The 13,186-nt window shown below is 33.4% G+C and overlaps 1 protein-coding gene across 9 annotated transcripts in view; it reads right to left on the reverse strand.

The window, feature by feature from the left end:
* LOC144849712 (piezo-type mechanosensitive ion channel component 1-like) overlaps positions 1 to 13,186 on the reverse strand; it is a 52,008-nt gene that overhangs the window by 6,622 nt on the left and 32,200 nt on the right. For 6 of the 9 annotated variants that reach the window (XM_078706732.1, XM_078706726.1, XM_078706727.1 and 3 more), the window contains 18 exons: positions 11,054 to 11,232; positions 10,481 to 10,631; positions 9,812 to 9,901; positions 9,510 to 9,586; positions 8,966 to 9,141; positions 8,772 to 8,856; positions 8,471 to 8,548; positions 7,918 to 8,031; positions 7,327 to 7,499; positions 6,958 to 7,037; positions 5,577 to 5,630; positions 5,362 to 5,397; positions 2,951 to 3,215; positions 2,436 to 2,615; positions 1,882 to 2,008; positions 1,655 to 1,721; positions 1,067 to 1,205; positions 441 to 655 (listed from right to left, as the gene is read on the reverse strand). In XM_078706732.1, coding sequence (XP_078562858.1) covers positions 441 to 655; positions 1,067 to 1,205; positions 1,655 to 1,721; positions 1,882 to 2,008; positions 2,436 to 2,615; positions 2,951 to 3,215; positions 5,362 to 5,397; positions 5,577 to 5,630; positions 6,958 to 7,037; positions 7,327 to 7,499; positions 7,918 to 8,031; positions 8,471 to 8,548; positions 8,772 to 8,856; positions 8,966 to 9,141; positions 9,510 to 9,586; positions 9,812 to 9,901; positions 10,481 to 10,631; positions 11,054 to 11,232 — 2,286 coding nt within the window. The remainder of the gene's footprint in view (positions 1 to 440; positions 656 to 1,066; positions 1,206 to 1,654; positions 1,722 to 1,881; positions 2,009 to 2,435; positions 2,616 to 2,950; positions 3,216 to 5,361; positions 5,398 to 5,576; positions 5,631 to 6,957; positions 7,038 to 7,326; positions 7,500 to 7,917; positions 8,032 to 8,470; positions 8,549 to 8,771; positions 8,857 to 8,965; positions 9,142 to 9,509; positions 9,587 to 9,811; positions 9,902 to 10,480; positions 10,632 to 11,053; positions 11,233 to 13,186) is intronic. The other 3 variants (XM_078706725.1, XM_078706730.1, XM_078706728.1) reach the window with 3 other exon arrangements.

The raw sequence follows: 13,186 nt of genomic DNA on the forward strand, positions 1-13,186 counted from the left end.
GAAGTTGCCATATGTCATTTCTATTGGTAGGGTGCTGTTATAGATGTCATGTCTAAGTCTATGAAGTTGCCATATGTCATTTCTATTGGTATGATGCTGCTATAGATGTCATGTCTAAGTCTATGAAGTTGCCATATGTCATTTCTATTGGTATGATGCTGTTATAGATGTCATGTCTAAGTCTATGAAGTTGCCATATGTCATTTCTATTGGTATGGTGCTGTTATAGATGTCATGTCTAAGTCTATGAAGTTGCCATATGTCATTTCTATTGGTATGCTGATGTTTATTGATGTCATGTCTAAGTCTATTAAGTTGCCATGTCATGTCTAAGGAAAGTTTATACCAGTCTAAAGTCCCCATATGTTATGTTGTCGTAGTAACAAATCTCAAATATGGTCATATATGCAGCATGAAGTTGACATATAAACCTAACACACCTGTTAGACATCCAAGGTAAGAGGAAGAACAACCAGCCATGTATTGCGACCACTAACACTATCAAAAAAATAAATTTAGCATTGACATCCTTCTTGAGGTAGATGGCACGGTCGACTAAGATGAGGATGAATTGGAACAGAAGCAACAAGACAAAGGACAATGGGATTTGGTTGTTGAGGATGTATTCCGTTACATCGGTCTGGGCCTGTTCCTCCTGTTAAAGAAAACACATTTTAAGGAAATTAGATGCTTTGAAAATATATTAGCCTGCCTATTATCTTTAGGCCATATGCCCATAGATTAACAACAGCATATTTACAAATGTGTAGGGCTTCAAAGCTATCTATTAATTTTCAGCTTGTATTTTAATAACAACATGATTTTTTACTGGACTACTCACACCTTCCACTCCCCACATCATGGATACATATCTCTGTTTTGTTAAAATAGCATGCATGACTGATTTTTCTATATCAACCTTTTGGGCCAGTAGTAGCAGTTGCAAAAATTAATTAACACAAAAATTGGCTAAAATAAATATTGATAAAATAAATAAAAATTCTATATTGAATCGGTGCTTTGGAAACACAAATTGTTTTGAACGCCCAATATAGAACCAACTTACCCCAAATGCATATGAGCAGAATGTTGTGATGAGGAAATTGATAAAATCACATCCAAACATGGTTACATAGACGTCTGTCACATAACTATACGTTGGGTCTATTAACCTCTGGTAAAAATGTTTAAATGGATCCAGCCAACTGAGAAAAAACAAAATACTATTTTAAAATTCTATTTTCTTCAAACCAGATGAACATTTTCAATCAAAACACTTCACTGTATCTGATTTTATTTGTAATGGTACAAATACATGTTGTTGATCAAATGTTGTGCTATCAGGACTTTTTTTATTCTAATAAAAGCTCTTTACAAAACACAGCTTTAGCAATGACAAACGTTCACAATAGCATTTAGTAGGAACACAGAGACTACTGTAATACAAAAGGGCATTTGCACAAGTGTCTATTGGTCAGAAAGGAAGAGAATGGAAAAACAGAAGGTAGCAGTGACATACCAACTTAGGAAAATGATCAAGACAGAGAAACCGACAGATTGGTGTGAGACTTACACATTAGGGTATGTAAAGTCATTAGTGTAATTATGGTAGTCTAGACAATTGAACTATTTCTTTTTGAACAAACCGACTCACCTTTTCTTTTCCTCTTCCTCTGATCCTTCCGAACTGACTGACCCTGTGTCATCTCCTTCTGGTTTTTCTAAAAATAATGATAAATTCTTATTACTTCTGCTATTATTATAATTAACATTTATATCTTACAAATGAGATAAAAGTAACAAGATAATAAGGTCAGGCAACTAATATGAAAGGACAAAGGTCAATATGAAAAAGCCAAAGTCAAGACTTAGTGGCCTTACCTTTTATAGCCAATGTGGCACCTTCTTTTGTATTTTCTTCATCAACTCCTTTCTGGTTTTCTTCCTTTTCAACTTCAACATCATGGAAATCTGGCAGAACTCTGCTCTCTTGCCACAGACCATGTCTCTAAAAGAAGGAATAACATGACACATTGCAATCTGTGCTGTGAACTGTGTATAACTGTTCCAAGAACACTCCTATCTATCTTATGGAAATATAAAATATTCATGAAGAGAAGTGGGTTAAGATCTTCCTTAGATACTTTTAAACTTGAAGTACCACTTACAAAAAACGAGCAATTGGCGACAAGGCATTTTCTAAGCTACCTATGTCTATTGTTTCCAAACAATTGATCCTTGGTGTTCCTAGTCTTTGTTTTTTTGGTGTAATATTTTTGTTTCGTTAGTCTTTAGTTAGGAATGTATCTGTAGTTTTTTAAGTCTTATATTTAGTTCCTTTTGATGTGAAGTGATTTGTCACCGCTATATTATTAACTAAATATAATATCAAAAAACCAAAATCCTCTTATTCAGCTTTCCATTTGAACACTTACACGCAATATTGAACGATGAAGGAATACAGCAAGTAAGACTACAAGATCAAATACTGCATAGTCATCTTCCTTTTCAATGCCAAGCAAGCGAGGCCACCATAATGGGTTTTCCTGTTTAGAGGCGTTGTCGTACCAGGGGTAGAACTGGAACTGGAATATATACTTCAAAATAACAACGATCTGAAGAGAGAAAAAGAAGAAATGTATTATTGTGTGGCCATTTTCATGATAATAATGAAAAAGGATGTGTTTTAAAGGTTATGAGTTAAAGTTTAAATCTGCCATATTGTTTGTGTTTGGCCTAAATTTTGCCATAACTGAAATGAAAAAAAGCAGTTAGAAAAAATTAATAGTGTCTTCCAGTGCCCTTATCATGGTAGGACTTTTAGAGGGTCAAAGTTAGGATTTACATTATCACTATTCCCAATAATAAAAAGTAAATTAGAAGAAGTAAAAACAATTTTATTATACATACAATAACTATCTATTTCATTTATTTATTTATTATACTTTACCTCAGTATATGTGATCACTGTAATCCAGAATCTCTTGGTTGGTCTTGGAACCGTCAACATAGCCCAGAGAAAGACCAGGATGGGTAAAGGTAAGGACAGAATGCTGGCGGATACCAAATGATTCAGAATGATGACAAAGTAGCAGATGAGTTCAGAGTGTGCGATTCCCCAGTAGACAATGGCATTCAGAAGTCGTATGGGACGAGGCATGCTGTTCTCAAATTTATCACTAGATCCAGTGTCAACCGATTCTTCAAAATCACCACTGAAAAAAAAAATAGAGGAAATTTATACTGTTACAAAAAATGACATGATCCTAAATTGGACTTATCATTCAGACTCCACATTCTATTTACAACCAAGAAGGTGAAGTGGTATTAATAATGTTAATAAAAACAAAGTCAACAAACTATAACATAAATAATCATAAACAAAATCAGTGAAACAAAATTAAACAAAAACAATTTATTATTGAGTGAAGAGTGTGAGATTAAAAGAAAACCAAATACAAATAATTTTCTATTAATTATTTGTTATTCTATTAATGTTAATATTAACCTCCACAATAATATATATGTTGTGTCTGGAAAAGGATTTTGCTGAAATAGAACTATTAATTTGGTTAAGCGTGGTTCCCACTAGAGGCCGATGCAAGGACGTAGATGCAATGCAAGCGTATTTAGTGGAAACCAAGCATTAGGAAGACAGGGTCTTTGCAAGTTGTGGTAGTATCAGTGACTACTGCCAAACTCTTTGGTGATATATAGTGTAATCAATAGTCACTAATAACATTAGCTTTACTCTCTTTATACACTACCAAACTAGTTGACAAAAAAAGTGTGATGTGTCTAAATATGGTAGTGATATGACATCATCATGTCCATATATGGGCACATCACATTTTTTTTGTCCAACAGATTGACCATTGATGTAATGTAAATATATTTAATAACATAAGATTTAGTGTTTCCTGTGGATTACCCTTCTATTGATACTAATGCCTGATTCAAACATACACAAATCTTACAAAATGTAACCAAATGCAACATGTTGTGATATGTATAAAAGTAATTCAATGTAACTTCCATGAAAATGTTAAAAGTGGTATTCACCAGTTTCAAAAAGGAATGTACCATATATACTTTCATTACAAGGGAGCTGAATAAAATTTAGGGAATCTTAGGGGTAGAATTATACTACTACGGATTGCATTAAAGATGTATTGTCCCTTGAAACACAAAAAAATGAAGGTCAAAATATTCTAAATTTAAATTGGCCATATCAAAGTAATATTAAAGTTATTCACTTTAAGTCGAAAATTCGAGTCAAAAACAACAATTTTACGTAATTAAAAGCTAAATTAATTTGATTACATTTCGTCTGGAAAATCGTCGCGAGCGAAAGTAAACAAAGATTTCAAACCACGAGTATACGTTATGCATGATGCTAAGTAGGATTGTTTACAACTCTTCACGGTTGAAAAGGTGTTTTCACACAGATCGCGAGGAATTTTTATGAGTATGCATACAGAGTAGCCAAATAAGCGCGTTGCATTATGAGGTATGTTTTGATCGAAAACTTTGACTGGAAGTCAAAGTTATTTTTTTAACCAAAAAACGTCTGTATTTCAGTTAAATGATTTTTTTTTCGACTAATTTTTGGTGAAAGTTAATAACTATTATGATACTTCAAAATGACCCACTTTTTTCAAAATCTTTTATTTTTTATTTTTTTGGAATTTGACAAAGGGACAATACATCTTTAACAATGTTGTCCCAATTTAGCATAAATTAGAGGGTGGCATTACAATTGAGTATATGCCTTATACTCTGTCATATTTGGTAATGAGTCTGTGATGTACAACAAATGAATTAGTGTGTTAATGCATAGTATCTTGGTAGAAATATCACTAGAGGATGTCCTAGCTACATTTTGTAACATTTAACTGCACATGTGAATCAGGTCTTAAGAGTGATATTATACAGATGTGGGTGTTAACTTTTTAACTGCAATAAATGGTTCATAATACTATGGATGGGTTCTTCCTATCTTCCTGACAGATAAATATAGAAGAGTAACCTTCATCGTTGAAATTGTTTTGTTCAACAAACAAAAGAGAACAAACTTCGGTGTTAAATGTGCATGTCCACACCAGCAAGCAATGTAGGCCGCAAGACGACTGTTATTCTAATATCATTTTAACTTATTGCAACAAATGTTTCAAATTACTGACCTTTAATTTCAATTCAAAGAATGTGAATTCTCAGAGGTGCAGTAATTAGTGTTAACAAACAGGACACTAAATAAATAGACTATAAGGTTTTTTAGTAATGCATTTTTTTAGCCTCAACCAGAATTGTCAACTATAACTAAATTAAAAACAAACACAACAGCAGCATATATCCACTTACAAATACATGAGGAGAGTATCCGGTGCTGGCTCATTACTTGGGAGGAAGAATCAAATCAAAATAAATATCATTCTTGCACAAAGTAAAAATATACAGTAGTACTGTATTTTTGTTATGGACATGGAGGTGAATTTAATCACTGAACCATACATCTTTATCTTAATAACTTTTAAAAATAAAATACAATAAACAAAATTTGCATAAAATGTACCCACCTCCTAGTAGCAGAATCTATTTCAAGAGTTGTCACATCATCACTAATGGTAACACTGTAAAGAGATCAAAATTGTAACATATATAATTAAGTTTCATTACAATATAATAATTATAAAGTATATATACAGAACATTTATGAGATTAGTGGAGATGCCAACCTACACACCCCAAATATTTAAAATAGTTGTTCTTGTCAAACCCCTGCTATTTTCCCATTATTTAAGTTATTCAAAATATATAATATTGTGCATTTGCCAAGACCAATTTGTAGTGAAAAATACGCAGAATACAGAAGCATTCATGCAGAAAGAGTGTTAGAAAAGTAGTCACAACAACATCAATTCTTAACTAACTAAATCACCAAAATAACACTTTTTAAGCAAAAGACAAAATGAAAAAGAAAAGTTAGTAATCCATTTTTATCTAATTGGCACTCTTCCAATTACACTGATGGGGTTGTTAGTTCAATGCAGTGAAAAATGACAGCGCCTGAAATTAACCAGAGAATTGGGGCAACCCCTACTCTTTCTGAAAGATGCACTGGGTTCTTTTAAGTGCAACGCGCCAGATGTGTATACTGGACATCCAGTTTTAAGTCCTTTTCTGAGAAGACATGTTCTACCACCAGAATGCCTTGTCTTGAACCTGTGGACTATGACTATGGTTTTCTATACCCCTTATCTTAACACTTGAAAGATGAGAATATATTTTGGTGCAGCAGTGAAAAATATTCCCATGCAGATTACACTTTGCAACTAATCAGAAAGCAGTATTTGGAATGTTTAACTTACAGGTATACGGATCAGGATAGTGTGTGGAACAGGATAAATTCAAAATGAAATGAAAAAAATATATACATATACATATATGCAACAGATTGGAGTGCTTACAATGATGGGTATAGGTATAAAGGTATAACATAACTATTCAAGAAAGTAAATTTCTGTGACAACCACCACCAATGACTTCACTTCACACTTAAAATAAATTAAAGTGCAATTAAATTCAGCAGGACCAGTACGTAATGACTAACTGATTCAAACTTATTTTTGAGAAATATAACATGAAACTAAAAGAAATTACAACATTCATATTTATTTGCTTACAATGTTTTTGTAATTGTTTATTGTCATAAACATAAACAGCCCAAAAAGTAATATCACCATATTTACAAAATGTGGATGAAAACATTCAATAAAAATTTTAAAAATATTCACAGCAAGAAGAATTATAAAAATATATTTCATCTATCATTATCATTGTAGTAGACATGACAGTGTAGTACAAATAGTAATATTACATCAACATCTCCAGTAGACTTAGAGGTTCCTGTATAAAGAAGGTTATTCACAAAATCTTTAAATAAATTTGTAATCTTACCGCGGGACAGATTTGACAGCTCCCTCGTCAACTACCTTATCGTCCTCGTCTGTTTCACTAGAATGTAGTACGGTAACTCTCTGCTCAAAAACAAATTATACATTAAAATACAGTAGAACTATAAAGGACGCTTGTCCCTTTCAATAAAAAAAAAGAAGACATATTGGCCTGTTTCACTTTTAATAGGGATGTCCCTAGGCTACTGTAGTGCTATTGATCAGTCAGTGTGAAGGGCAGTTTAGAAACAAGCAGTTCTATCTTTCATCATAGCAGGATGTTGAATGGGACTGGAATATACCTGCCATGGGCCAGTGTGGAGATCTTTATATAATAATATACAAATTATTTTTTAATATATCTTTCCCAAACCTTTTCAGATCGTCTTCGTTTTCCCTCAGCAGACATTCGTTTCAACTCCTTAGCAACATATCTGTACTCTTCAGAGGCTTTGTCCAAGTAGCCTATCACTGAATCAATAAGGCGTAAAAATATTCTCCACGCTAACTTCATTATGTTTACAAATTTGTCCCAACATCCGGTGCCTGCAAAGAAATAATCATATTATTACATAATATTGAACAGAAAAGGACAAACTTGTATTTCCTGTTCTGTAACTTCAGTAACTAAATGTTTTTACTGTAATAACATGATTCTAGTTTGTTTCAAGGCAGTCACTGCAATAAACAGTGTGCATAGATACCCAAACAAGGTAAAAGAGTAAACAAAATGTAGTTACTGCAGCAAATTTTGATATGGTCCCATATATGAACATGACATGTCATATCACTACCATATTTAAGCATATCACTACCATATTTGGGCACATCACACTGTTTTTGTCAAACTAGTTTGATAGTGTAGAAAGACCTTTAGGAAAGTAATACAGTATTAATAATCAAGCAACGTTTGAAACGAACAGTATATATGAATGGCTGGCAACCAATTTAATGATTCACATACCTTCTTCCTCCTCATCATCTATAAATGTATCCAGTATACCACCGACAGCATCTTCTAAGGCATCATCAACTGATTTGGTACCAAGGTCAACATCGGTTTCATCTCCCTCTCCATCTGTTTGTAAAGATGACAACAAATATGTCGGGTAAAAATGGCAAAGGTATCATTGTTGCTAAATTTAAAAACAAAAACATCATTTATGTGGTGGTGCAGATGGGAGATGCCATGGGAGATGCCTAGAAGACCATCAACTCTATAGAACATGGCAGATGACATAAACTCCATGACTATGGTAGTGCAGATAATGGGTAAAGGCATTAGCGAGGAAGAGGATTGTTAGAGACCTGCATCGTAGAAAACCACCAACCCCATGGCTGCTGTAGAGCAGCTCATAGGTAAAGACATTATGGAGGAAGATTATTAGAGACCTGTACCCTAACAGATGACATCAACTGACCATGGTTTTGCAAAACTGTTACTTCCCAGCTGATGCCAGGGCTTCAGATAAATATTCATTTTGTGTGACAGTCTTCAATGAAAGACACAACCTTACCTATTAATGCTGTTGTGCTAGTACTTGGCTGAGATTCATCGACATCATCTTTCTTTTCTTCATCAATAATTGGAAGGCCTAGAAAGATGATGCTAGTTTAATGACTGGTCGTCTTAAATACTAAATTAAATTATTAATAATGAACTTATGACTGTAAAGAGATAGTAATGTTCATAATTCTATTTAAAATCCATTATAGATCTTTAAAAGTTCCTTTTAAAAATGTACACGACAACAGAAGAGAGAGAATTAACCAATAATGATTCATAAAACAAACAACACAATACAATTCTCTACTTACCTGGTTCTGTTGGTGATGTTGGCGACATAGCTTCATCATTTTCAAGTGCTGTTTTTGGACTTGTCATAAAAGCTTGGAAAGCCAACTAAAAAATGAGAACATAACAAAAATCTTAGTAAAATAGAATTTCAAATTAAAGACCTTAAACACAAGATTCTTTTTATAAAATTAGAATTCTACTGCCATGACTTTACCTGCCATGGAGATTGCTTCCTTTCCAATTCACTGACTGAATTTCTTCTCTTCATCTTTCCTGAGGGAATAGGGTCTTCTGGCTGACCATATTCATGGATTGATTCATCTTCCAGGTCACTAAAGTCATCATCACTTTCATCCACAAACATGTAGTAACCTGCTGTTCCACGGATAGCTACAAAAAAAAACCACATGGAGTTTGCTTTGTGCTACTTGAGAGTGATATGGCGTAAATGTAAGGGACTTTGGATTTAGCAAGTGAAAGGAATGGATGCTACTGGCGAGAGCAATATTGTGTAATTATAAGGGATCGTAATTGTATTTAACTACTGTTGAGTAGATTTGCGTCAGGGAGTTGAGTAAATGGTCAGATGTTTTGCCCTACTCTGATGTAATTTGTACTTTATACTAAGTACATTTGATAATCTTGCAAACAAATTCACAAGCAATTACACCCGCAAGTAAAATTGTATGGGAAATACATGTGGTGATCATGGTGGTGCTGCTGTAGGTCCATAAGGCCTAGAAAAATTGAGTGTTTACCTTCACCATGGTCTAAAGGCTCTTTGTACTCATCTTCATTCTTAACCCTCATCTGTTTTTCTCGAATTTTGTCTGTTCTGTGTTGTTAAGGAAAATAAATTCAAATCAGAAACATGGCTATGAAAATATATCCCTGTGAAAATCAGTTAATCTGTTTCTGGAAATCAATTACCGTAAATCTTCGAATAGTAACCCACACTCTAATAGTAACCCCCCTTCTAATAGTAACCCACCATAAAAAACAATCAAAGAATAATGTACATAGTGTACATAAAAAAGAAATACAAAATTTAAAAACATACTTTAGCTTAACTTTTTTCAGAATGTGGGATTCCACTATTCTGTTGTTACGCACTTTAGCTGCTAAGATTTCATTGATCAATTCTGCTCCTCTGTAATAAAAAATCGTAAATGAAATTCAAAGTAACGCAAACCACATCCACAATGATCTGAAATTGAACATTGTGACATCAGACATCTGTATAAATATGACCAAACAAGAAAGTAGCTGAAAAACACTGCTCTCAAGAGATGTAATTATAATTCACATAACATGCTAATACTGTAGGTGGACTAGATATTACATTCATGTTTCTCTAGGGTCATGTAAACCTTGACATTCATACATATGAATGCCAATTTTTATCCAAGACAGAGGCAGTGCTAGTACGTCAGGTGGTAATCGCTACTCACCTCAAAAGATTACTAGGTAGGCTTTATTTAAGTGAATTATGAACACCAGACCTACTATTTAAAGTCCTATCTTAGAAGACTAACTCTAAAAGAGGAATTCACCACTAAAGCTAGGGAGCAAGAAGTCACAAACCCATTAATTAGATTATGGCATTGCCTACTAAAACCACACAGTATGGACTTTGCGATTTGGGTTGATGTAGGACCTAGGAATATGCGAATAGTACCTCCATATGTTCTAGGTCATAGGTCAAATGTAACGCTGCCTAATATCTTACTTTGATGCTAGCTTCTTCTCTTCTTGAAGATCAATGACAATGTACTGGAAATAGTAACTTGTAAATATTCTCTTTTGGACGATTAGAAAACAGAAACAGACAATATCCCAACTGAGACCGCTCTCATCCTCGGGCAGCACACAATCACAACCTTTAAAACACAAAAGAAATCATGGTTATAAAATAACAAGTCAGGTCCAGGACGAAGTTCCGAATTTGGCGAGAAGTCAGTGCCCTTCGTCCGGTGTTAGGAAGGGAAATTTAATGCTAACAGGCCATGTATGGTAGCCTACGCACTCTGTCAACCAATTGGCATTATAAAACATTACTAAATTAATTATACGAAACTATGTGGATCTGTCAAATGGTGGGGTGTTTGCTGAAAAGGGTGCTTCGTTGAACTTCTCTCTTCCCCATATTTTAATCAGATCATTCATTTAAAAAATATCTGAACAAAAATGATCCACCCACTGGATAAAGATTCAAATGATAAATCAGAAGACCCATCATCTTTTCTGGAAGTAGAGAACTCCATTTTGAGGCTTTTGACTTTAAATTAAGAATGTTACTCACTATCAATAACAGGAACAGGTGTGTAACCCTCCTGTAAACATACAACACCAAGGAGTTGAATGAGGGCACACAGACAGTTACCCTCAACCAGGACATCATTTATGTAGGCGCATGTTAGAATCTGCAGGCCTACTTTCATGATCACTACGCACAGGTTGTATAATATAACTAGATTCCATCTTTAAAATAGGAGGAAACAAGTTGTCATTAGTAATAGTTGAGTATTGTCTCTTCTTAACTTTCTCCAACACTCTTGCATAGACTAAAAATATAGAAGCTTCCAAAAGCTTGGTCTATATAAGCGTATAATTTATTGAGACAATTAATCTGTAAATTGTATTCGATCGATTTGATGCTCATTATTTCTCAAAACAAAGAGCTTGCAAATAGTAAATGACGGATATGACATAATCTCCAAATCAATAAAGTTTATCGCAAATTGTGTGAGTGATGCATAATGGGAAGGGTTTGGGAGCAATAGCGCCACCACCAGTATATAAAGTTTGTATTATACGATGGCGCTATTGCTCCAAAACCCTTCTCATCATGCATTGTGCAATGACGTTTCTCGTGAAATCAAGGTATTTGTGACAAACCTTATGTGTTTTCATGATTTGTACAAAAGAAAATAAATAAAATTGACATGGAATGCCTTGCATTAAAAACAGACGATTAGCAAATTTGATGTTAAGCGTGTGGTAATCTTTGATTATACAATAGAGAAAATATGAAAAGGACACATTTTAAAATGCAAAATTCATTCATCAGGTTTAATATGAAACATGAAAATTAATCTTTTTGCTGAACATAATTAATTAAAATATTATTAAACAGTACTATCAATGGCCAACATTCCATGTAATACACTATTACACACAAAAGCATGCCATGCAAAAAGTGATGGTATATAGTACCGTAATATGATTGCTGCAATAACTCCCTTAAAGTTACTGCAGTCTGTTAATATTAATGTGAATCTATTTTTTCGGATTAGTTAATTGCCAGTCTACAAAACGTATGTTAGATTTAGGTAGTATTATTGACTCGTAAATTTAGTTTTGTGAAAAAAAAACTGAGAATAATAAAATATGACTGAGAATGTATCAACGTTTCGATTCTCAACCATACTTTTTTACATATTTAAAAACACAACGCTACTTTACTAGTGATTATTTGCCTTATTCAAACCTTTAATTGTTAACTATTGAGATAAAAACACAAGCTGAAATGATTAGTCTATGTGATGTTAGTATTGCAAAACAATTCTGAAAAGTTTGAAAAGAAAGTGCAACACACACATTTTTAAACAATAATGTTTTAAATTTCTGAATGCAATTAGTATTTCATAATTTTAGATATATCCAGCAATCCCAAAAGCCCTTAGGAGAAAACTGATAATATTCAATGTTAAGTAATGTTAAGTTGTTCAGTCCTTGACAAAACCATAAACGGTTAAATCCAAAATGATTTGCGTGTTTTATGAATTGAGTAAAATGATAAAATTTCAAACTTCTATTAAATGAATTTTGTGAAATTTGAAATGGTTTTAGATGGTGATTACTGGACTTACGCTCTTAGGAGGAATCGTCTAGATCGTATCAGGTAATCAGGACCGTATAAAAAGTAGAACATCGCGAAAAGGACATAGAACATACCGAATAAGCTGATACGAGATGTGCCCGTCACAAACATCATAGCAATGGTGATGTAAAACATGTATTGAAATACTAAGGTCTGTAAAGTAGTGTAAAAAACAAATGACATAAAGAAATGTTATACAGAAAAAAAAAAACACAACAAAACAAAAAGAACAAAATCAAATTGCAACAAATAAAGGTAAAGAAAATTGAGTTAAAAGATAATTTTCCAGTGTTGACATTCTGCAAAGTTTAAGCTTTGTAAAACCTGTTTGCTGCATAGTTTGTGATATCAAGCGTGACCAGGCCTTCAAAGGGTACCAAAAAAAATTGCATCAAGTCAAAAATATCTGGTCAATTTTAAATTTGGCTCAGAGAGAGACATTCACATTAAAATAATTATTAACACCAAATTGAAGGTTGACATTTGTTTGTTCTAATGTCATGTCTGTAACCAATGGCATGTCTGTAACTTTGGCTGCAGACATGCCATTAG

The sequence above is a fragment of the Antedon bifida genome, chromosome 8 (assembly GCF_963402885.1).
Source record: "Antedon bifida chromosome 8, ecAntBifi1.1, whole genome shotgun sequence".
Taxonomy (NCBI): domain Eukaryota; kingdom Metazoa; phylum Echinodermata; class Crinoidea; order Comatulida; family Antedonidae; genus Antedon; species Antedon bifida.